Genomic DNA, 14,215 nt, shown 5'->3' with positions numbered 1-14,215 from the left:
AACACGACTCATTATCTTTCACCCAAAATATTCACTCAGGTTCATCCCCTTGGTATGGAGCCCTCACTCCAAATCACCTTATGTATACAATATGATGTTGTCTTTTAATTTTTACATTCAAATCAGCTCTCACATACTCCCCCTTTCTTTATTTACACAGTCACTATCCTGTTGGGATCCTTATCATTCACACACCAGGTATTATGTACCAGGTACCATATGCGAATTACTGGGATACAAAAAAAGGTAAAAGGCTGACCCTAGTCTCAAGGAACTCTCAGTAGACAAGCCAGATAACATGCCAAAAAACCATAGACCAACATGTTATACGTAGACTAGGTAGAAGATAGTCAACAGAGGGAAGACATTAACATTAAGAGGGATCAATAGTGTTTTTCCTAAGATCCAGCCATGATCATATCACTCCTCTCCTCTTAGGAAGCACTCTGGTGGCTCCCTTTCACCTCCAGGATCAAATATAAAAGCCCTTTTGAACTTGGGGTCCCTCCCCATCTTTCTAGTCTTTTAAACACTGATCTCTCCCCATCCATGTAATCTATGATCCAGGAACATTAGCCTTATTCTTGTTGTTCTAACACAAAAAAAACATGGCATAAATCAGTTTCTCATTGGCTATACCCAAAGCCCAGAATTTTTTCTCTTCACCTCTGCCTCTTAGTCTCTGGCTTCCTTCAAGACTCTGCTTGGATCTCACCTCCTAGAAGAGGCCTTGACAAGTACTCTGTTACTGCTAGTGCCTGCCTGTTGACAATTATATTGACAATTATAACAGTGATTGCCCTGGTTTTCCTCTACAACTTGAAGTCAGTCAAGAAACAGTCAATGGTTTTCCTAAAAATAAGCATTTACTATTGCTAGGCATTGTGCTAAGTGTTGGGGATACACAAAGAAGCAAAAGACAACCTCTGCCCTTAAAAAGAACATACTAATGGTAGGCATCCAGGAAACAAAAATGTACAAATAAACCACACAGGATAAATAAGAAATGATTTTAAAAGGGAAGCCACTAGAATTAGGAAGGGTTGGGAAAGGAGTAAAGTGCAAAAAGACTGGAAAAGTGGTGGTGGATCTAGATTAGGGAGGGCTTTGAAGGAAAAAGAGGATTTTGTATTTGATTTTGGAGCTGATAAGGAGCCACTGGAGTTTTGTGTGTGTGTGTGTGTGTGTGTGTGTGTGTGTGTGTGTGTGTGAGAGAGAGAGAGAGAGAAAGAGAGAGAGAGAGAGAGAGAGAGACAGAGAGAGACAGAGAGAGAAAGAAAAAGAGAGAGAGAAAGAAAAAGAGAGAGAGAAAGAGAGGGAGGAAAAGAGAGAAAGAGAGATGGAGGGAGGAAGGGAGGAAGGATTATATTGTACATTAGGAAAACCACTTTCTTGCTTAAACTGGAGGATAGATTGGAGTAGGGAAACACTTGACTAACAGGCTGTTACGAGAGACCAGACACAAGGAGATGAGCACCTTTTCCATGGTGATAGCCATATAGAGGAGAAGAGACATATTGGAGAGATGTTGTGAAGGTGAAATTGATAAGTGGAATGATGAAATTGGAAGCTAGATTGTAAGGAGTTAAAAAGTAAGTGAGAGGACAGATAGCAACTTCAGAGATTTGTAAAAATATGTAAAATGATACCACTTTTCTTTCTGTTTTATATAAAATTTGTGAAATTTGTGAAATCAAAGTTATTTTTTCGTAAAAATATGGTGTGTGAACATGTAATGACTTCATTATTAATTTAAATGAGTTTAATAAATATTTTAAAATTTTCAGTTTCAGTTTTGAATGTAGTAAATGTTGATAGATAAGGATCTTCCATAATTTTTAAGAATATAAAAAAGGGGGTCCTAAGACCAAAAAGTGTGAGAACTGTTTTTGTCTAACTGCTGTGTTTTTCTTTTTTTTTTTTTTTTTTTTTTGATATGCTCAATAGTTCTTGTAACTGTTCTTTTAATAGGATTGCTAATGAGTTGGTGATAATAAAGTTTACCTTGATTTTCTGCAAAACTATTGCTCAAGTGTCTCTTGTCAGTCTTGTAGAGAAAATGGAGAACTATGGATTAGAACAGAATCGAATTCTCTAAAAGTCAAAAGTCAACATTGCAGAATTACAAATCAAAAGTGAATGTGACAAAATTACAAATCAAAAATGAATGCTGCAGAATTAAGAGGAATGAGCCTGATTGGAAAGAAGAGATATGAGAAGACACTCTCATCCTACTTCTTTGCAAAGAGGAAAGACTCACAATGTATTTACTTGCACATATTTTTATTTATTTTTTATTTTTTAAAGCTTTTTATTTACAAAGCATATGCATGGGTAATTTCTCCAATATTGACCCGTGCATAACCTCTTGTTGCAAATTTTCCCCACCTTGCTCCCACTCCCTTCCCTATCTGCAGGTAGTCTAATACATGTTAAATATGTTGAAATACATGTTAGATCCAAAATGCGAACATATATTTATACAATTATCTTGTTCTGACTTGCACATATTTTTAAAGATTTTTTTGATCAGTTTTGGTGATTTTTTCTTTTTCTTTACTTTTTTGTCTTAAAAACACCATTTGGAATGGCTCTCTGGGAGATGGAAGGGAAGGGAGGGATACTGGAGAAAATCATCAATGAAAACTGATTTTAAAATGGAAAAAAAAACCCAGAACAAATATAATGTGAGTAAAAACAACTATATATATGTATATGTATATATACATATATATATATGTATATATATTTTTTTTATATAGAAATGAAAATAGGTTGTAGGGAGGACACCAGCAGTTGGGAGTGTTAGCAAAATTTTACTGGATCAGTCTCTAACCAGAGAGTGGCTGGAGATGAAACACAGACAGGGGTGCCAGCAAGTAATTTGATTAATTTCAGAGTGAGAGATATGGTTTGCAAACCTTTGAAATTTTCCTGAGGAGATTTCCACATGCTGGAATAAAAACACAGTTTATATACATAAATCACAAATAGGGAAAAAATGGAAAAAAGGGGAAGGTGGCTTACAATACAATTATTTCCAGAGCCCGAGTGCTGACAAACTCACGAGTGCAAGGCAATATAGGACTTCTTGAGTTTGTTCCCCTGTGGGAACAATCCTCAAGTTAATTATTTCATGTACTGGGGGTCATTACTTGGTGGGGCACAGGACCAGAGTTCTGTTATGGGAAGAAGAGGGTGTATAGTCTTTGATTCACTTCACTTAATATTCAGAAGCACAGAACAAGAATAAGAATGTAACTCTGAGCTGTATTGTGAGTCTCTGACACCCAAGTCAGAATTTTCTGGTGAAATGGTAGGTAACTGTGAAAAGTCTAAATTATTAGTATATTCACTATGTGTATCATATTGATTAATATTAAAATCATAGATCCCTTCAGAGGAAAATCAGGAAAGGTTTCATAAAGTAGAGTTGGAGACACGTCTTAAAGGATGAGAGAAATTCTCTGAAGCGAAGGAGGGAGAGCATAACAGGTATGTGAATGGCCTTAAATGGGTTGGCCAATGCAAAGGCATGGTGGGAGATGGAGTGTCATATACAAGAAGCAGAAAGAAGACTAGTTTTAATGTCCAAGAAGGATAGAAAATTTAGGTGGGGTCAAGTTGTGAAGGGAGAATTTCTGTTTGATATTAGATTCAAGAAGAAGCCGCTAAAGTTAGTTGAGTAGGGGAGTCATATCATCAGATCATTGTCTCTCTTTTCCTCTCCCTTCTTTTCTCTCTCCTTTCCACCCCTCTGTTTCTGAGGGAAAATGGCTAATGTAGACATTTCTTTTAAATGACTATAGACATATTTATAATGATTTTTATTTTCTTGATTTAGGTGGGTGGGAGGAAAGGAGGAAGAGAATTTGGAATTGAAAATAACACTGAATAAAAAATCTTCGGTTTAAGGCCCATGCTGAATAAGTTTCTGCCTTTCTCCTTCTGCCTTTCTCTGCTCATATTTACCTTTAAGCACAGTTTATTGGATTTTGGCTTTACGTGTCATTTCTGGTTAAAATAAACCAAAACTAACTCTGAACAAATGAATTCTCTCTTATCGCAAAGAAAACTAATCAAAAGCATCATGCCTGCATTTGATGGTGCATCCACTGTTGAGTCCTGACACTCTCCCACCTCTTTTGGGAGAAGGAAGAAAACTTTTCTCATTAACACTTTCTGGGACCTTTCTTTGCTGATTTGTCACTTATTCAGTTGGATTTTCTTTTAGTGATCTTCTCAATGTAATTTGTGGCATCAATTCATGCAAAATGGAATAGATGAGTCAGGGAGAAATAAGTGAAAATAGGAGTCCACAATGACAAATTCAAGAACACAAATGCCTAGATGAAGAACTATCTTTTTTTTCTTAGAAAAACTCATTAGAAATTTGTTGGAATCATAATTCAGACTTCTATCTTGTACCTTTTTGTTGTTGCTCTGTTGTTTTTCAGTTGTGTCCAATTCTTTATGATACTATTTGAAGTCTTTTGGCAATGGAGTAATTAGATACTTCCTTCTCCAGATCATTTTACAGATAAGGAAACTGAGGCAAAGACGATAAAATGACTTGCCTAGGATCACACAGCTAATAAGTTTCTAGAGGCCAGATTTGAACTCAGAAAGATGAGTTTTCCTGATTCCAGACATAGCACTCTATCCACTGCACAGCTTAGCTTCCTCACCCTTTATAGATACATACTTTATATGACCCTAAATTTGAAAATTTTAACCCAACTACAGTGGAACACAGCATTAAAAATCAGAAGAGAGGGAGGCAGCAAGATGACATAATGAATTCAGAAGGACCTGAGTTCAAATTTAGTTTCAGATACTTAAAACTTACTAGCTGTATTATCCTGGGCAAGTCACTTAACCGCAATTGCCTTGCCAAAACACACACACACACACACCAAAAAAAACCAAATAAATAAATCAGAAGAGAATGAGATTGAGTGCTTTGTATAATTGTAGGAAATAAGAGAATTTCCTATTGGGGCAGAGGAAGGATTTAAGGATGATGAAAATTTTTAAACAAATAAGTGTCCACCGTGGCTCTCTTCAACAATGAGAGGATTCAAACCAGTTCCAATTGTTCTGTAATGAAGAGAGCATCTACACCTAGAGAGAGGACTCTGGGAACTAAGTGTGGTTCATAACATATCATTTTCACTCAAAAACTCTTTTTGTTGTTGTTTGTTTGCATTTTATTTTGCTTCTTTTTTTTCTTGTGTGGCATGATAATTGTATGAATATGTATACATATATTGGATTTAACATGTATTTCTACCATGTTTAACATATATTGGACTACTTGTCATCTGGGGGAAAGTGTGGGGGAAGGAAAAAGAATTGAAACACAGGATTTTACAAGGGCTAATTTTGAAGAACTATCCATGCATATGTTTTGAAAACAGGAAAAGCTTTAATAAAAAAAAAAATAAGTGTCCATGAAGCTTCTTTCAAAAAATTCAAACCAGAACAGAGGGTTCAGGTGAAAACAAAGAGAAACAAAGAACTGCCTTGGGAAAATATTTTATATACATTTTTATATTTATTTTAAAAAATAAGTTTTATTTCTTTTTTACATCATCATTTTTTCTTTATTCCTTCCTCTTCTTCAAGAATCATCTGATATAACAATTATTTTTAAAGAAAAAAAGGAAAAGGGGGAAAACCAGGAAAACTGATAGATTTAAAAAAATCTGAAAATTTTATGCAAATTATCTTACCTGTGAACCTTCCATTTATGAACAGCAATAAAAAATAAATTCAATAGATAGAGAACTACTCAGTGCTAATGGCTGGGCCATGCTACTATGATAAAAATAATAATATTAGCAAAAGTTAATTTACAGATTTAGTCTTATATCAATTAAACTATCAAAGAGATACTTTAAAGGACTTCACAAAATAGCAAAATTCATTTGCAAAAACAAAGGATCTAAAATATGAAGGAAAATAGTGAAAAAATAGAGATGAAGGGAAAAATAACATGTCTAGATCTCAAATTATACATAAATCATCAATCTTAAAAATTATTTAGTGGAAAAAACCTAGGAATAGCCTAGATCTTAAGAATCAGAAGTAAACAGAACCCAGTGTTCAATAAACCTGAAAACACAAATTACTATCTATTTAATTAAAAACTTCTAGAAAAACTAGAAAAAAAGGCTGAAATCAAATTAGTATATCATATTCAACAATAGATTCTCAATGGATATGTACTCTTAATATTTACATTATAGCATTAAAAAATTAAAAAGGGAGATCATAGCATTCACAGTTATAGGGAAGAGATGTATGCTTAATTAAACAAGGAATAGAGGACATCACCAAAGATAAAATAATATGTTTCTCTAAAAACCACAAAAAAGTTATATGTAATGGAATTTGTATTTCTATTTATAATCCTTTTTTTTTTAAGAAATTAAAATGCTCATTTGCTGGTATTTTGTCAAGTACATAGTAATGCACAAACACAAAACCCCAAGTATTTTATTTTAAGAAACCCAAAAGAGTTGTTGGAAAAATAATTAAAATATTCATGGTTTTTAGTTCACAGTCTAAGTTTAAAAGGTTCACTATACATCAAAATATCAACAGCAGCAATTTTTGTTGTAGCTAGAACTTTAGATAAAGAGGTTGCCAATCATTTTGGGAATGATTGAATAGTCATGGTCTATGAATAGACTAGAATATTATCATGTAGCAAAAAATGAACATGAGAATTTTTATTTAATTCATTACATCTTATAAATTCATGAACATTGTGAATTTATGATATCTTTTAAGGTCTTCTCTACAATTAAAAATATTTTTACTTCATAACGATTTACAAGATTTCAGTCCAGTATGAATTCTCTCGTGTACTGTAAGAAAAGATTTCCGAGTAAAGGTCTTCCCACATTCGTGACATTTATAGGGCTTCTCTCCAGTATGAATCCTTTGATGGGCAACAAGATTTGCACTCCAGCTGAAGGATTTCCCACATTCATTACATGAATAGGGATTCTCTCCAGAATGAATCCTGTAATGTGCCATCAGGGATGACTTCTGACTGAAAGCCTTCTCACATTCATTACATTTAAAGGGTTTCTCTCCAGAATGAATCCTATGGTGTGCCATAAGCGATGATCTTTGTCTAAAACTCTTTCCACATTCATTACATGTATAGGGCTTCTCTCCAGAATGAATCCTGTGATGGGCCATAAGGGAGGAACTCTGTCTGAAGGCCTTTCCACATTCATTACACGTATAAGGCTTTTCTCCAGTATGAATCATCTGATGCACGGCAAGATGGGAGGACTGTCTGAAGGCCTTTCCACAATGATTACATTTGTAAGGTTTCTCTCTAGTATGAATCCTCTCATGCACAATAAGCTTTGCTCTTTGAATGAAGGCTTTCCCACATTCGTTACATTTATATGGCTTCTCTCCAGTATGAATTTTCAGATGTTCAGCAAGGTTGCAGGGTTTTTGGAAAACATTTCCACATTGATTACATATGTACGGTTTCTTTCCGGCGTGAATCCTCTCGTGTATGATCAAGTTTGCCCTCCATCTGAAATCTTTCCCACATTCATTACATTTGTAGGGCTTCTCTCCAGTGTGAATTCTCTGATGCACTGCAAGTTGGGAAGGCTTTCTGAAAACCTTTATACAATGATTACATTTGTAAGGTTTCTCTCCAGAATGAATCCTCTGAGGTGAAATAATGGCCGGGGGGAAGGCCTTGTCAAATTTATTGCACTTAGAAGGTTTTTCTGGTCTGTGAATTTTCTGAGTTTTTAGAGGATCTCCCCTTTGAAAATAGGAATTCCCACAGTGATTACAGTCACGCAATTTCTCTCTAATATGAGCTTTCTGATATAAATTAAGGGGCAAGTAATGCGTGAAGCCTGTTTCATCTTCAATACATTTAGAAGGTATTTCTCCAGGAGGACTTTTCTGATGACTAATAGAGTTTAAACTGAAAGGTACCTCACGATGATTACTCTGAAAATCTTTCACTCCCACATGCTTCTTCTGATACTGAATGAGCTCCATCTTTTCTTTAAAACAGCCCCCATATTCACTATATTTGGAATGTCCATTCGCTGAGGTGAATTTCTTACATTGAACTAGATCTGAATATTGTCCAAAGCTCCTTTGACTTTCATCACACTCATGGCGAATCTTCTCTATGGGGACTCTTGGCTGGATGGAAAGAGTTGACCCTTGAGTAAAATTCCTCTTAAGTTTATTATATTCAACATCTCTCTCTTCACCTGGAGTTTTCCTGAAGATCATTTTTAAATGTCTAGAATGACTCCCCGAGTTGTGTTGTCTCTTCTCTAACTTGATATCACAATGCCAGTATTCTTTCAAATTGAAGTCATCGGAAGTGCTCAGTTTTGGAGAAGACTCCTTGGACTGAAGTGTGGTTTCCCCATCTGAAGGAAAAAAAAGATAGAAAGAGAATCTTTTATTTCTAAGGAGAGAAAAAAAACTGATTTAGACTTAGTGTCACTTCAGTTTCCTCCTTTGTTTCTTGCCTATCTTCTTACACCCATCCCAAAAGTTAACACATCCAGGCTGACCAGAATGGTGACAGCCTTTCCCTTCAGCTTTCTTGTATCCTCTCCCCAGGATACATACAATTCTTCAAGGCTGAATGACTACTCACATGGTTACTTGAGAATTACCAACTCCATTCCTTCCTAGGAGATGGAGGACCATTTGACCTTACTGATATATTTCCTGCTTTCTAAGCCCTTTAGTCCTTACCCTCTGCCCTGACTCTGTGACCACTAGACTGTTAAGTACTTTATCTGATCTACTGATGTATCAGGTCTTTGCCTAGGCTTTTCCACCCAAACTATCATCGACAATTCTACGTTATTTCCCTCAACTACAACATGAGGACCTTCAAACTAGGCAATGGCCAGCTTCTCGATCCCTTAATAAAGTTCTTAGCACATAATAAGCACCAAAAATGACATTTAATTCATTCATTCAGTCAGTGAAAAAGAACAATTTTTAAACATGAAAAGTGGGAAGCAATAATGATTAAATACCATTATCTTACATGTGAAAAGCGATTCCTTTCCATGAATGATACCAATTCCTCTCCCAAGTCAGAGATGTGGGAAAGATAGACATTTTTTTTTGGTTATATTATATAGCTCAGGAAAGGTGACCATAATGTTTCAGTGATAGCACCAAAATCATGCTGTGTCTCAGGGAAGAGGTAGAACCAGAACTTTCTTTTTGTGTCATCTTGTTCCTATCACAGCATTGCATGACTTCTTGGCATTTGAGTTAGAGTCTTTCTCTAAATCCCCTTCACAGATTAGATTTTTAAAAATTGTATATTGATCAGTGAAGGATAGAATTCATATTTTTGTATCTGTTTATGACTTTTTTAGTCACTATCAGAATTTACTTCTATAAATAAATTTTACATGTGATTTATATTCCCTTCAACTCTCACTAAGAAACTGCCAGAGATCTATGCAGGTGGTATTTTGAGAATCAACCCTTAGAGAGAAGCAGCCCAATAACCATTTCCTCAGATGGTACACCCCTGTCTTCTGGAATACTAAAGACCCTAAATACAGAGTTCTCACCAGGAAATTTCTTAGCATTCTCAAATGGTGTTTTAAAGTAAACATGATATTAAAGAACATGCTTTACCATCAAGTCTGTTGCCGCACACCAAAGACATTTCCATGTGATGTATATCTGAGATTTTTGTAGGTTGTCTCCCCTATTAGAATGTGGTATTCCATAGATATTCCCATACCTCCCATTGCTCCATTGTAATCAGAGATTCTTGCTTTTCCACTGCTTTCCCTAGAAACTAGTACAATATTTTTCATAATAGAAAGGGCTTAATAACTAGATTTTATTCATTCATTCAATTAGTTAGTCAACCATTCATTTGTTCATACCATACCTTACCAGTGACACTTAGATGGTTTTGTCATCATATGACAAAGATGTTGTTCCCATGGGCTGAACAGTCTACTTTCCCTGGCCATCCTACATAACCCTGGTTTATAAATATCTTTCATAATGGAAATGCCTCACATTGAACACACTTCTACAGGTACGGTCTGGGCTCCTCAGAGTACAGGGGGTCTAATAGTTCCCTAGTGTGGTAATTTTGCTTTTGGTAACTATATCCATGATAACTTCTTTTCATGAGCCCAAGTTCACCTCAGCTTTCTTGGCTGCCATGTCTCATTGTTGACTCCATTTTTTCCCCTACACAAACAGTGGTCTTGACACAATTCTCCCTGCCTGTAGGTGGTGCAGGTGATTTCTCACACCTATGTAAAGATTACACCATATATAGCCCAAATTAATTCTATCTTATCAGACTGAGTACACTGTTCTATTGTTCTTTCATCTGTTCCTGAAGCATTTCCTCAGTGTGCCACAGAGATGACACAGTCATAAAGGCAGCATGCATTATTCTACACCTACATCTCACACTTTCAATGTCTTTTGTAAATCCTAGAAGGCAACGAATATCTTCTCTGTTTCTTGAGTTCATCTTAGGGCTTTGGACAGTGTCTCAGATCTACTAGCAATGGATTATTTGTCCAATCAATGAAAAATCAGGGGAAGCAACTCAGAATGACTTCTGAAACAAGGAGACCAAAAAGAATGAAAAAAGAAGAAGCTGTGTTTCACACAGTGAATACCCTTTTCTTCAAGAATGCAGGCTAGCATCAAGAAAGAAAGATGAGGAAAGTAATGTTGATGAAAAAAGAGCTTCAGTCCCTTCTTAATGACCCTTAGAGCTATGAGAAGAGTTCTATGCACAATTTTTCCAAGTGATGACTTTCTGACATATCAGTGCCCAGTTTCACTCTCACCTAGACAGGATTTCTTTTGGTTTTCTTGTTTGAACATCCACGATGCTTCCCCTCCATCCAAATGGGAAATCAGATCTGCTCTGGGAACTAGAAGCCCTATTCATGATAAATAAGGAAAGGTTAAGCACACAAAAAACTTTAGAATTCAATCTTCTTCAGAGAAGGGGTCATGTGTGTAAAGGTCATAGGGTAGTACCCAGCCTCCTTAAGAATGGTCTACATGTTGATCTTGAGAGCTATGGAAGGAAAGACAGAAAATGTCATGGAGTCACTGGACATCAGTGGAATCAGAACATTGGTACTCTGTCCATCTCCCTCCTAGAAGGATGCGAACCTTTCATATTTTCTAGTATATGCATTGAAATTTTGTGAAAGTATTAAAATAGGGGAAAATATAGGTTTGATTGGCTAAGTCTTTAAGAGAAGGACTAGTAGTAGTGGGAAGCAAATTTAAACTTGAGATCAGGAAGAAATTCCCAAGGAAAAGACACACCCCAAAGGTGCTTTATTTAGGGGGTTCTTCTCATTGTACATCTTCAAAGAAAAGCTGAATAACCATGGTTACTGAATTATGATTTTGTATTTCATTTATCATCCTATTTATAAGATCACATTGTCACATATGACTTGGAAAAGTTTAATTAAGAAAGGATTTTCAAATTGTCTTCATTCCCTCTGTCTTTTCTACTAATCCTCAAAGATCACAATTTAAAGACTAATTCTTATGGATGCTATCCCTAAATTTGCACAGTGAATAGAGTACTGGCACTAAGTCAGGAGGCCTCGAATTCAAATGTGGCCTTAGACACTTAACACGTAATAGCTGTATGAGCTTGGGGAAGTCACTTAACCCCAATTGTCTCACAACAAGAACAATAAACAAACAAAAAATGAAATATTCATATAATTAGGAAGGGATAACTTGAGAAATAACAAATAAAACTCCTAGTTTTCTCTTGGACGAGACAAAGACTTTTGACCTTAGAACAAAGAAAATGAGAATCTTCTCTTTTGAACAGTGTAGACTAGAAGTCTTTGGTCACTATTAATGGTTAAATATATGATACGTCAAGAACCGAATAATAGGTAGGGAGAGGGTAGAGTTGTTCCTTTCATTGTCCAATTTAGAATTTCTGGGGGAGGATTTGGATAAAAGTGCCAACTGTTTTTACCCAGAGAGAGCAAGTGCTGGAATGTCTCCATCATGACATCTCTATAGAGAGCCTTCTGATAAGGGTCCAGGAGGCACCATTCATCTTGAGAGAAGTTCACAGCTACATCCTCGAATGTCAAGGATTCCTAAAATGATAAAATTCAAAAAATTTAGAGCAGAAAGACACTTTACAGATCATTTAGTGTTTGTACTTTATAAAGGGGGAAAATGAGGTCCAGAGAAAGTGACAGACCTTCTCAAAGGACACACTCAGACCAACATGTGGAACCCTAAACCTTAAAAGCCAAAGGGAATGTTAGGAAACACAGTTTATATTGGCAAATGGAAGGCAGGTGAGAAATATCTTATTGAAAATTGTGAAATGTTTGTTCATGTGGAGTCAGTAAAAAATAAATATTTTATTTGTGATCTTTGAGGATTTGTAGAGAAGACAGAGGGAATAAAGGCAGTATGAAAATCCTTTCTTAATAAAACTATCCCAAGTGATGTACAATGTAATCTTATAAATAGAATTGAAAGATAAATTTATGAGGACTTGGAAAGCATACCTTATTCTATAAGTAAAACAAAACAAAACAAAACAAAAACTCTAGTGAAGTACAAGGATTTATCCTGCAAAGAGGCTGTATCTAAAAATAAACTTGGTAGGTAGACCCAGTGCTATGTAGGAACTGAACCAAGTTTTGAGTCCAATTCTCCCAGAGACTATAGTGGTATCAGGCTGTATGACATGGAGGTTCTGGGAGTTATGATATTTTGTTCTTGTTATATCTTTGAGGGAATGATCTCTTGGGAAAAGCTAGTTGATGGTAAGTGATTTAAAAAGTTGGCCCCTAATAAATGAGGAAAACATGGGGCCTTGAACTAATGGTCTGGGAAAATGATAAGGAAGAGAAGGACTGATGCTCATTTATCATTAAGATAAAAAACAGGATTAGGAATAGTAAGATATAGGGAACAAGAGAATGGGAAAAGATTGAGTGGATCCAGGAATCACAAAGTTCATAAATATGGAAGATCAGTGAAGAAATGATCATCCTTGTAGCTAGCTGAGGTGAGGCAGGGTGACATAAATAGGACTACAAAGACAACTCCTACAATGACATCGTTGCTTTTATTGCCATTGTCCATCCTTCATACTCCAAGGGGACACCATGATATTTGGGACGAGGTACAGTGTTCTTGACTGTGGTTGAGCTTGGATCACTCTACCACAGTTAGCACCTCACATTTCTTTTATGTTATTGTAATTCTGCTTTGCTCACAGAACACAGGAGCTACATTGTAGAGGAAAACAGCTGGGAAAGACTTCAGCACTCTGGTCAGAGCATGAGCAGAGAAGATTAATGTATGAAGTGTTTTGCCTGAGTACAATTAATTTCTAAAAGAGAAATCTAAAAGAGAAAAAATGGAGAGTGAGAATGTGGAGGTTAGTATTAGAAATGGGCTAAAAAATCCACCCAGATTTCTATAATTAAGGCTGTTTCTCTTTGATGGTTTCATGGACAATCTTCTTTTGATGCTCTGTATTGAAAGAAATGATCATGTTTCTTAAAGTTTGTCAAGTAGGTGAATCTTGGTACTTACTTGGGACAGGATCTGCTGGTTGCCAAAAGTCACTGCTTGTGGCTTCATGCTCCCCTCCAGGGTCAAACCTTGATCCTCAGTGGGCTGAACTGTGGAGAGAGAAGGAATCTTGTCTTTTCTCTCCCAGGCAGGAGACTGACCATTCCAAGAACAACAACAGAAGGCCAAATGGTTGGGAGGATTTGAACAATCCCCAGGAAAAGACTCTAAAAGAAGAAATGGGAAGTTAGGATCAGGTTTGAACAATTAGAGGGTATTAATGAAATCAATATTTTCCTTCCTCTGCCATTCCTTCCTATTCTTCTTTGATAACCCAGAAGCAGGAAGGGGCTTAGTATTCCTGCTGGGCTGAAACCAGCCAACCTTTGTATAATCCCTCAGTATCAAACCTTTTCCTATCACATCCCCCCTCCCTTCTCTTTCACAAACTGGGTCTCTAGGCATCTGGTTGCTGGATTTAGGGGATAAGGAGGCTAAAGAGGATTGAAAATACAGGCCTGGGAATAGCCATGGCAAGACTGTGCCTGGGAAAGAGGAAGAGTTGTGACTACTGGGTCTGGAACAGGAATGGTAACTGGAGAAT

At 36.2% G+C, this 14,215-nt stretch overlaps 1 protein-coding gene across 1 annotated transcript; it reads right to left on the bottom strand.

The window, feature by feature from the left end:
• Nucleotides 1-5,537: 5,537 nt before the first annotated feature.
• LOC127556628 (zinc finger protein 879-like) lies at nt 5,538-13,842 on the bottom strand. Its single transcript, XM_051989891.1, has 4 exons — nt 13,633-13,842; nt 12,044-12,170; nt 10,872-10,967; nt 5,538-8,438 (listed from the first exon to the last, which is right to left on the bottom strand). Exons 1-4 carry the CDS (start codon nt 13,678-13,680, stop codon nt 6,829-6,831), a joined length of 1,881 nt encoding a protein of 626 aa, XP_051845851.1. The 5' UTR covers nt 13,681-13,842; the 3' UTR covers nt 5,538-6,828.
• Nucleotides 13,843-14,215: the final 373 nt, after the last annotated feature.

This window comes from Antechinus flavipes, chromosome 3, assembly GCF_016432865.1.
Source record: "Antechinus flavipes isolate AdamAnt ecotype Samford, QLD, Australia chromosome 3, AdamAnt_v2, whole genome shotgun sequence".
Taxonomy (NCBI): Eukaryota; Metazoa; Chordata; class Mammalia; order Dasyuromorphia; family Dasyuridae; genus Antechinus; species Antechinus flavipes.
The sequence above is the reverse complement of the archived record's forward strand: the minus strand, read 5'-3'. Positions and strand labels throughout refer to the sequence as shown.

Coding starts and splice junctions, on each gene's coding strand:
- LOC127556628 (XM_051989891.1), bottom strand. CDS start 13,680: ATGAAGCCACAAGCAGTGACTTTTGGCAACCAGCAGATCCTGTCCCAA. Junction 10,968..12,043: donor CCAGCACTTGCTCTCTCTGG/GTAAAAACAGTT, acceptor TATCATGAATAG/GGCTTCTAGTTCCCAGAGCA. Junction 8,439..10,871: donor CCAAAAGAAATCCTGTCTAG/GTGAGAGTGAAA, acceptor TTTTTCCTTCAG/ATGGGGAAACCACACTTCAG.